Source organism: Plecotus auritus (assembly GCF_963455305.1).
Source record: "Plecotus auritus genome assembly, chromosome: 5".
In the NCBI taxonomy this organism is placed as follows: Eukaryota; Metazoa; Chordata; class Mammalia; order Chiroptera; family Vespertilionidae; genus Plecotus; species Plecotus auritus.
In genome coordinates, this window is record NC_137776.1 from 151712291 (window position 1) to 151723395 (window position 11105).

The 11105-nt window shown below is 37.4% G+C and overlaps 1 protein-coding gene across 1 annotated transcript; it reads left to right on the top strand.

Annotated features, from left to right (window-relative positions):
* The first annotated feature begins 28 nt into the window (after positions 1–28).
* RMI1 (RecQ mediated genome instability 1) lies at positions 29–8694 on the top strand. The gene is made up of 3 exons (XM_080668378.1): positions 29–235; positions 5460–5556; positions 6636–8694. The coding sequence occupies exon 3, from the start codon at positions 6672–6674 to the stop codon at positions 8523–8525; it is 1854 nt and encodes a 617-aa protein (XP_080524504.1). The 5' UTR covers positions 29–235; positions 5460–5556; positions 6636–6671; the 3' UTR covers positions 8526–8694.
* The last annotated feature ends 2411 nt before the right edge of the window (positions 8695–11105 follow it).

Below are 11105 nucleotides of genomic sequence, written 5' to 3' on the forward strand. Positions count from 1 at the left end.
AGAATCTCTCGCGAGAACTCAAGCCGGTCCCGTTCAATAGTACAGGGAGGGGGCGGGAAAGGGGCGTTTTTCGGCCCGAAGAAATCTTTTGGGTTGGGAGGAGGGGCGTGAGCTCCCGGCAAATCGGGCGGGAAGAGGCAAAATAGGATTAGGGCGCGCGCCGTTTCGGTTCCTGTTTTCAGAGTCCCGCGGCCAGGGAACTGCAGTTGCACGAGGGGGAAGGCGAGAGTCCCAGGTCGGTAGTAGGCTCAGACAAATGCCACTGTTTCCTCGGGCCACACTCGCGTTTCCCCCTCTCTCCACACCCCGCTCCCGCCCGGGCTGCCCGGCTGCGGGGCGAGCTGCGGGTCGGTAAGTGCAGTCCGCCCGCCCACCGGCCCGGCCCGGCCCTCGACACCCGCTGTTGGTAACGGGCCGTAGCCCCCGTTGGGCTTGGGCCTGGCGGGGGGACGCCACTGGCGGTTCGCGGCCGGCGGTTAGCTCGGGCGGGATCCCGGGCAACGCGGGCGGGTCCGTGGGGTTGTGGCGGTGGGCCTCTGAGTCTTGGAGAACTTGTCCCTTTGGTTCCGACCTTGAGCCAGCACGTCCGGGGGATCCAGGCGTCTCTACAGTGCTCCCCGTTATGAAGAGACCTTTCATTCTATTGTCTTTTTTCTTTTTGTTAATGGGGCCTGCGATGCGAGTATTCTGTAGTGTCGTCGCTGCATTTTATCTGGAAAATTTCTCGAAGTAGTATTGCATTCATCCAAAGTGAATGCAAACCTCAAAATACGCGTTCTGGCCGTTCACCTATTAAAGAGCTTAACGGTGTGTCGAGGTATTCGGCAGTGATCAAAACATCAAAACCTCGCCCTCCAAGTGTTACCGGTTTAGCTATATATCCAGTTTACACTTGCTTTGTGTTAGGTTATTTCTAAGGCCCCTGTGCTAAGCTTTGATGGTCTCTTAAGGTCTCCCCGAATCCTGACAAACCCGGTAAATCGCCTGGCGAGGTAGTACCCAGTTTTCACATCACCATTCCTCAACCCTCCTGGCTTCCTCTGCAACCCCAACCTCACACTTTAAAAGTGTTGTGATTTACACATAAAGCTAAATCCACCGTTAGCAGAACACATTTATATATGTATATATTTGTAATGATAAATTTGTGCTGATTCATTATATTGTAACTTGATTTCCCTCTTGAGTAATTTGCAAAATAGATGTAACCAGCATCTATTTTAAATGGCTATGATTTCGTCTGTCCTTTATCTTTTACTTGCCTAATTAGGAAGAAGACTCAGAGGGAACTGGGGACTTCATGAAGCACCACTTACTGGCTGGGAGGATAGTTAACTACTGCTAGAGCATAGTTTCTGGGATTGTGGAATTTATAAAAGAACTCTTTAAGTGGTAATACAGTTTTTCTAATGGTCCCCACCAGGAAGAGTTATAAGTCTTGTTGAGAGGTAAAACCTCACGTTTTGGTTCTATGATACATAGTTTAGATTTTCATTAAGTGTACAAGAATTGATGAGTATGTGTTGGTTGGGAATACTTGGGTTGTAGACATCTGTCAATTAGGATTAGGATTTGCAAAATTTAATTGAATCTGTCATTTAAAATCTGGGACATTTCACTAACACTAATGGGCACTTTTAGGGGCACTGTACTAATGATGCTTTCTTTCAAACTAGTATTTCTGTTGCAGCCATCATTTTCTGCCTTGATAAGTAGAGATGAGGAATAAACAGGAATGCAAAGTAAGCATCCCTATCCAGGAACTTCTTCCAATTTTACTGTCTTCTGACTGGACCCTAATTGGTGAAAGCTGTTACCTTTTCCTAAATGCCATTGTTCCATGTTTTTGTTTTTTTCCCTTTTCCACTTGTTTTCTTTCTTATCTCTTACAATTTATTGTAGGTTTACCCTTTAAATTACAGGAAAATCTGTCTTTTCACTATCCTTTCATCCTCTATTGTTTTCAGCCAAACTATATCATTACCTATGCTCATTCAAGGACTTGCCAAATTATTGATACATTCAATGGCTCTTGTTTTGTGTAATGAACTATATGATCACTTTGAACTCCCAATGAAATCAGCACTAATATTGCTTAGGTGTGGGATTTACTTTTATTCTTTTTTTAAAAAAATATGCTACTGATTTTGAGAGAGAGAGAGAGGGAGGAAGGGAAAGGGAAAGGGAAGGAAAGGGAAAGGGAAAGGGAAAGGGAGAAGAAAAGAAGATGTGAGAGAAATATGGATCTGGCTCCCCCAATGGGGATGGAACCCACAACCTGGTTATATGCTCTGACTGGGAATCAAGCTGGAGACCTTTTGGTGCACAGGCCGAGGCTCAACCAACTGAACCACACTGCCTGGGTGGGATTTACTTTAGATAAGCTAATATAGTTGAGATTATACACTGTCTGTCTGGATGATTATTTAAAATATCATAGCTAACATTTTCTGAATTCCACACCATGTGCCAGATCTTGTGCTGGCAGTTTAATCATTATTACAGTTCTGTGGGTAGGTTGTGGTTGTCTTTGTTTTATGGATGAGGAAATTAAGACTAAGAGAAATTAAAGAACATGTCTGAGGTCACATAGCAGACTTGGGATTCAAACTCCTAAACCTATTCTCTTTCTGTTTTTTTTCTTACATTAGGTTATGGAAGATCCACAAATAGCCCCACTGATAACTTCTTTCTGATTTCAGTCATTACATGTAGTTAAGCCCTCCCCCCTAATTTTCAGAAAGTATCTTGAAGTCATCCCAAATGAATTAAAGCACAGATTACCTTTACTTTTTAGATGAAGATAGTGGAAATAGTGAATGATTATTAAGTCTCAGCTATTGGTTGAATGCTATATATACAGTGCCCAAAAGGATAATACTTCTGCCTCTTTTTTAAAAAATTAAAAGCCCGCCAAAACCGGTTTGGCTCAGTGGATAGAGCGTCAGCCTGTGGACTGAAAGGTCCCAGGTTCCATTCCGGTCAAGGGCATGTAACTTGGTTGCGGGCACATCCCCAGTAGGACGTGTGCAGGAAGCAGCTGATTGATGTTTCTCTCTCATCGATGTTTCTGACTATCTGTCACTCTTCCTTCCTCTCTGTAAAAAATCAATAAAATATATTTTAAAAAAATAAAAAAATAAATAAAAAATTAAAAGCCCTAGCCAGTTTGGCTTGGTGGATAGAGTGTTGGCCCTCAGACTGAAGGATCCTGGGTTCGATTCGGGTCTAGGCTTTATCCTGGCCCTGGTTGGGGCTCATGTAGGAGGCAACCAATCGATATGTCTCTGTCACATTGATGTCTCTATCTTTCTCCCTCCCTTCTACTCTAAAAATCAATCAGAAACAGATCCTTGGGTGAGGATTAACAAAAAAAAAAACTTGAAATATGTGAGGCTCATTGAAAATTAATCTATAAATCAAATATGCTTAAGTCTTAGTAATGAGTGATAGAATTTTCCTACTCTATTCTCTTTCTGCTCAGTTCCTGCAGTCAAGATCTCAAATGTAGATTATTGTGGTCAGTCAAGTTTAACATGTACAAAATATCAATCAAAGTGTGTTTAAAAATTTTTTCTTGATTATAGAATTAGTGGGAATTAAGATATGTGTAGATTATAGCTGGCCTTTTCCCTAACAAAATAAAATATGAACATGTCATTAAATTGGCCTTAAAAATGTTTTTTAAAGATGCTATTACCTTACATTTCATAGATTGTTGCTGTATTTTTCCCCCCACACTACAAAAACAATGATAAACACTCTGGCACCTAAGTCTTTATCTTCATTCCTGATTGTTTTCTTAAGATTAATTTTGGAAAGTAAAAAAGTGGATTATATGGTACAAGCATTTCCTAATGTACAATTTTAAAAATATACTTTTGAGGATTAAGAGCTGTTTTTTGTATGTGTGCTGATTGGAAACTGTACTGCCTTAGCTAACATCTTCCCTCTGAGTTGCTTCTACCTGCAGTAACTATGGTTACTCAATTTCCTGAGAAAGGTAGAAATGAAAACCTTAGGAATTCTCTGAAGGAGAAGATGAAAATAATAGGATTTACTAAATTATTAAAGGGCTCAGTTATTGAAATCTAAACATAATACAGATCCCACATGTTAATACGTTAATACTTTTGTCATTTGATTAAAAATTTTAATAAGCTTTTCTTTGTAACCTGTAGAAAAAACAATCCTAGTATGCATAGAATTATTTGTTTATTTCTTGTTAATCCTCACTCGATATTTTTCCATTGATTTTTAGAGAGAGTAGAAGGGAAGGGGAGAGATAGAGAGGGAGAAACATCAATGGGAGAGAGACACATCAATTGATATGAATAGCCTACTTCTAGACCATACTGTATGTACTGTACATGTTATGTAGGCCCCATTTCCATTCTCAGGGTATCTCTGTTCCCTCCATAGGCCATAGGCAGGTGGTGGATGAAACATATTTTGGCCCAATTTTAGCAAGGAGTCGGTTTCTAGTTCTACCCTATAATTGGCATGTTGAACCCTTGGAGCTTTAGCCTACATACTGTTTTTAGTCCTTTTTTCCTTGGGTCTTTAGTACTCACTTACTACTCTATGTTTCTCCTCTGTTTCTGGCCCACAAAGATCTTATTCTTTGTTATTGAGTGTAAGCTATGTATTAAAAGTTTTATTTCTGTATATCCTTCTAGAGGTGCTTTATGTATATACAAGGAAATAGAAATATGCTTGTTTTCCTTTCTTTTGTACACAAAAGTTAGCACACTGTTTTGCTTTCCTTAGCAATAAGTTAGGAAATACTCTTTTGGCAAGACCAAAAGTTATCCAGGACTTCATCCCTGTTCTGCCAGAAGTAGGTCTGGAGGATTGTCTTCTCCTGGTTATCCTCCACCTTAGTGCTGCCACTGCCATGGGATCACAGAGCCCCAGCTTCCTTGGCCTTGAACTCTCTCTCCCTCTGCAGGCAGTGCTGTTTAATTCCAGCCTCAGTTGCTTTGGCCTGCTTCAGTGTCCAGTTGTTTGTGGGCCTTAGACACCTTCTAGGTAGTCCGCTTCTCCGCCTGCAGCAGCTGCTGGATGCCTTGTGTCTGAGTGGCCACAGAGGTGGTGATTCTGAGGCCTAGGTGAGCAGCCTAACGGCTGGATTTGCCCTGGGTCAGCTGACCTAACTGCTTAGTATCTGTACCTGGGCTGGTGCTTTGCCCTCTATCCTCTCTCATTTCCTTTAATTTTTATAGTAGCCCATGAAGTAAGTACTCTATAGACAAGGAAACAAGCTTAAAGGGTGTAAATTTCTCATCACTTTTGTTCATCTCACTCCAAACCTCATTTTTAAAATTCTGTATTACTTATACTCTACCCTGATTAATAACAGGGATCTGAAAAACCATACCTTCAAACTCCTACACTTATGAAAATAGGCCAGTGATTCTGCAGCTTCCTCTTATAACCCTTACTGCTTCTTGTCTTAGCTCCCAGGCCTATTTCTGAGCAGTGGAGGTTACAAGTACCGCACTGAACAACCAGTTCCAAGTCCTATCATCAAATCCTATGTTCCTGTTCCAAATGGTAAGTTTTCTTATGGATGTATTAAAACTTTTATAAATTTTAACTCTTAGATTTTTTTTAAATATATATTTATTTCAGAGAGGAAGGGAGAGGGAAAGAGAGAGAGAAATATCAATGAGAGAGAATCATTGGTCAGGTTCCCCCTTGCACGCCCCCTACTGGGGACAGAGCCTGCAACCCAGGCATGTGCCCTTGACCAGAATTGAACCCAGGACCCTTCAGTCCGCAGGCCGATGCTCTCTCTACTGAGCCAAACCGGCTAGGGCTAACTCTTAGATATTTTTATCTGTAGAAGGAAAAAATAATACTTTTGTGAATATAGGGTTGATTAGTCTTTACTGTTTTGCTTCTGTTTTATCATACCGAGAAAATCAGAAGTATATTTACCTCATAGGACTATTGAAATTATTAAGTAAACAAGTAAGATGCTTTATGTCAGCTCAGAATTTATTGTTGTTTGTTTTAACTTTATCCTTAGACTACATATTTAAGTGCTATATGGTCATGCACAATGGTATGTTTTAATAGAGTATGAATTATAGCTATGAAAATAATCTTAGTGAATATTGTTTCTTTTTTTTTATTGCCTGAATAGTTAGGAGGTTGCTTTTATTAGAATTTAGAATATTTCTAAAACCCAAACTCAGATATTGTTTTAAATTATTAAAATCTGATCATTATATTAATATAATAATTACTCTTTACTGTGTGTCTTTCATAGATCTGATATGCTTTAAATGTTATGTAATCTTCACAACAACCCTGTAAGATAGATGGTGTTATTGTCATATTATAGTTGAAAAATCTGGGCTAGAAAAGTTAAGAAATTTATATTAGGTCAGAGAAGTAATTTGGCTGAACTAGCTTTCAAAGCTTTTGCTTTTCTCATAATATACTTGTATTTGAATTTTGGATATGTAGAAAGTGAAAGAATTTTAAGATGCTGAAAGTGAGAAAAATCAAAAGGGTATGGTTATGCCTGTTTGTGCATTGTGCATAATTAGAGAGGCAACATTTAAGTTGAACTATAATTCTAAATACTGAATTATAATTCTTTTGCTTTTGTTTTTTGTTTTTAGGTAACAGATGTATAATATTTCTTTTACTTAAAAGAAATGAGTGTAACTAGTATTGCATTAAGAGTTGAAACCTGGCTTTTAGCTACATGGCATGTTAAAGTACCTGTAATGTGGTTGGAAGCTTGTATTAACTGGATCCAAGAAGAAAATGATAATATTAATTTGAGTCAAGCACAAATGAATAAACAAGTTTTTGAGCAATGGCTCCTTACCGATCTGAAAGATTTAGAGCATCCTCTTTTACCTGATGACATTTTAGAAGTTCCAAAAGGAGAGCTCAATGGGTTTTTTGCTCTGCAGATCAATTCATTGGTTGATGTAAGTCAGCCTGCATATTCCCAGATGCAAAAGTTGAGAGGAAAGAATACTATGAATGAGTTAATTACAGCTGAAACACAAGTAACCCAAAAGCCATGGGAAGCCAAGCCTTCACGAATGTTGATGCTACAGCTAACTGATGGAATTGTGCAAGTGCAGGGAATGGAATATCAGCCTATTCCAGTTCTTCATAGTCATCTTCCTCCAGGTACAAAAATTTTGATTTATGGAATCATTTCTTTTCGTCTTGGTGTTCTCTTATTGAAACCAGAAAATGTGAAGGTGTTGGGAGGAGAAGTAGATGCTCTTTTAGAGGAATATGCCCAAGAAAAAGTACTTGGAAGATTAATTGGGGAGCCTGATCCTATAGTTTCAGTCATACCAAATAATTCTAACCAGAACATCCCTAGAAATACAGATGATCTAGAGCTTGTATTAGAACCTTCTGATGAAGAACTCTTGGCAAGTCTTGATGAAAATGATGAACTTGCAGCAAATAATGGCACCTCCTTGGAAAGAAGATGTTTCAGCATAGGTAGTTCCTCAAATACTATTCCCACAAGACAGTCAAGTTTTGAACCAGGACTTGTTATTTCTCCAAGACAAAAGGAGAAACCACCAAATCAATCTGTGCTTTTCACTGATGGGGAATTAGATGACTTTTCCTTAGCGGAGGCCTTGCTTTTAGAAGAAGTTGTCCAGAAAGAACAAATGGAGACTAAAGAATTGCAGCCATTGACCTTGAACAGAATACCAGATGACAGTATAGCAAGATCTTCACATAAGCCTAATACTCCAAATAATTTTTCGATAATTGGCAAAAATGGAAATGATAGTTGGAATGAAAATAATCTGTTGGAACAAATGACTGATGAAGACCACAACAATGGTGTTTTTTCAGTTAACCATAATGTATCCATAACCTATGGTTTTTCAAATAAAGATAAGAACTCAGAGACAGATAATAAAGTGAAACAAACCTTCATCAGTTCAAATGTACATTCCTTAAATAATACAATATTAAATAGAGAACTGGTCAGTTATGTACCAAAAAGGAGTTCACAAATTTATAATGGAAATGATCAGCATTTACAGAATTATTCTTTAAAATCATCAGAGAACAGCACTAAACTTTCTGTCACCATGGATTTGTATTCTCCACCCTTTATCTATTTGTCTGTTCTAATGGCCAGCAAACCAAAGGAAGTTATAACAGTGAAAATCAAAGCCTTTATCGTAACCTTAACTGGAAATCTCTCAAGTTCTGGTGGCATTTGGAGTATAACAGCAAAGATTTCTGATGGAACTGCATATCTAGATGTAGACTTTGTAGATGAAATACTTGCTAGTCTGATAGGGTTTTCAGTAGCAGAAATGAAAAAGTTAAAAAAGGACCCTCTTCAATATCAGAAGTTCCTGGAGGGTTTGCAGAAATGTCAGCGAGATCTAATAGATTTGTGCTGTCTAATGACTATTTCATTTAATCCTTCCTTGTCTAAAGCAATGGTACTGGCATTGGAAGATATTAATGTGGAACACCTTGATAACCTAAAGAAGCGATTGAATAAATGATTTACTAAAATAATATTAGAAAACAATGAAATATTTAGAATTATATTTGTCCTTTTTGAAACTTTTCATAAAAGGGAAAAAGGAAGTTTCACAACATATTTCAATTTAATTTAAAAGTGTTTAATCATGTTGGTTTAGGTTTTTTTAATAAAATTTTTTATTAGATGAACTTGACTCCTGTGGAGAAATTTGTTTCCCACTTATTTCATATAAGATGATTGCTAGAATACTGTATTAATGTTTATTGATGTGTCATATTGTTGAAAGTTAACAATTTTAAATAGATAGTTGTATTTCTGATATATTGAGTACTCCAAAATGTTTGTTCAGGGGTGGGAATGTCTGGCCCACAGGTTGTATGAGGCTCACAAAATCAAGGCCAAGCCATGTAAGGTGAGTTAATTAAATGTTTAACCAAATATGGCAGGCTAATTTTTAAGTTGATAATTTTGTATGGCCTGCAAATGATGTTATAAAATATCCAAATGGCCCTTGGCAGAAAAAAGGTTTCCCACCCCTGTTTTATATTATTATACTTAGGAAAATATAAACCAGTAAATCAGAAGGTCAGGCTTTCAGATGCAAATTGTTTTACTGGTTTTTATTTTGCTGATTTTAAATATTTGGTATATCTAAGTTAAATATTATGTTAACAAGATGCCATTTCAGAGAATATATTGAAACGTTAAAAAAACACTTATTTTTAAGAATCATTTATTTTTAAATAACATTGAAATTTCATTAAGATCCAGTAAATATTTTTTTCTTTTTTGAATTAAAATAAAGTATTATATTATCCCCTTTCTGAATTAGCTCTACATATGTAAGCCTCTCTAGTTATTTTTAGAAGTGCTGACTTTTTTTTTTGAAGAGAGATTGTTTACCATTTTTCCATTTTGCTATTAAAAAAGCCACATTTTGCTCTAACCAGTTTGGCTCAGTGGATAGAGCGTCGGCCTGCAGACTGAAAGGTCCTAGGTTCGATTCCGGTCATGGGCATGTACCTTGGTTGCGGGCACATCCCCAGTGGGAGGTGTGCAGGAGGCAGCTGATCGATGTTTCGCTCTCATCGATGTTTCGCTCTCATCGATGTTTCTAACTCTATCCCTCTCCCTTCCTCTCTGTAAAAAATCAATAAAATGTATCTTTAAAAAAAAAAAAAAGCCACATTTGAAAGTTAAGATTATTTTTATTAATCTTTCTCTTTAATGTTTTTTTCCAAACATTTTTTATTGATTTCAGAAAGTAAGGAAGAGGGAGAGAAAGAAACAAAAATGGTGAGAGAGAATCATTGATCAGTAGCCTCCACACCCCTTATTGGGGATTGAGCCTGAAACCTAGGTATGTCCCCTGACTGGGAATTGAACTGTGACCTCCTGGTTCATTGGTCAGCATTCAACCACTGAGCCACACTGGCCAGGTTGACTTTAATATTTTCAAAGTGTCTTGAATTTTAAAACATTAAACAAATACTTAAATAATAAAATGGATTTATTTTTTTTAGTTAAAATAATGTAATAGGAAAATATCTGGAGGACAAAATGCATATATAAAAATATATCATAGCCGAAACCGGTTTGGTTCAGTGGATAGAGCGTCGGCCTGCGGACTCGAGGGTCCCGGGTTCGGTTCCAGTCAGGGGCATGTGCCTTGGTTGCGGGCACGTCCCCAGTGGGGGGTGTGCGGGAGGCAGCTGATCGGTGTTTCTCTCTCATCGATGTTTCTGGCTCTCTATCCCTCTCCCTTCCTCTCTGTAAAAAATCAATAAAATATATTAAAAAAAATATATATATATCATAATAGAAAATTATTTTTTAAATCTTTTGTTTGAAAGATGATAATCAGAATTCAAGGAACAACACAGATTTTGCTGATGTATGGCCTCAGGCAATCATTGATCTGGTTTGTTTGTTTTTGTCACTAAATTAGTTTGCATTCCCTTTCATTTTATATAAATGGCATGATATAATGTGTATTGTATTTGGCTTTTTTTACTCAGTATAATGATTTTGAGGTTTATCCAGTCATATATCAATATTTCAATCTTTGTTGCTGAGTAGTAGTGCATTGTATGGGTGTACACAATTTGTTTATTCATTTACCTGTTGATGGATATTTGAATTGTTTTCAGTTTTTGGCTATAGTTAAAAGCTGCATTGAACATTTGTCACAAGTTTTTGTGTTAATATACACTTTTATTTCTCTTGGGTACACACCTACAAGTAGAATGGCAGGATCATATCGTAGATGTATGCTTAATTTTATATGAAACTCCTGAACAGTTTTCCAAAATGATAGTATTATTTTCATTCTTGTGAACAGTGTGTGAATATTTTTTTAATTTTATTTTTCAATTACAGTTTACATTCACTATTATTTTCTATTAGTTTCAGGTATGCAGCATAGTGGCTAGACAATCATGTACTTTATAAAGTATTTCCCCTGATACTTCCAGTACCTACCTGCCACCATACTTAGGTATTAGAATATTATTGACTCTAATTCTTTATGCTGTACTTTACATTCCCGTGACTAATTTGTAACTGCCAATTTGTACTTAAGAGTTATTTTAAATAAATG

Bases quoted from the DNA above. Each gene is read 5' to 3' on its own strand.
- RMI1 (XM_080668378.1), top strand. From the start codon at position 6,672: ATGAGTGTAACTAGTATTGCATTAAGAGTTGAAACCTGGCTTTTAGCT.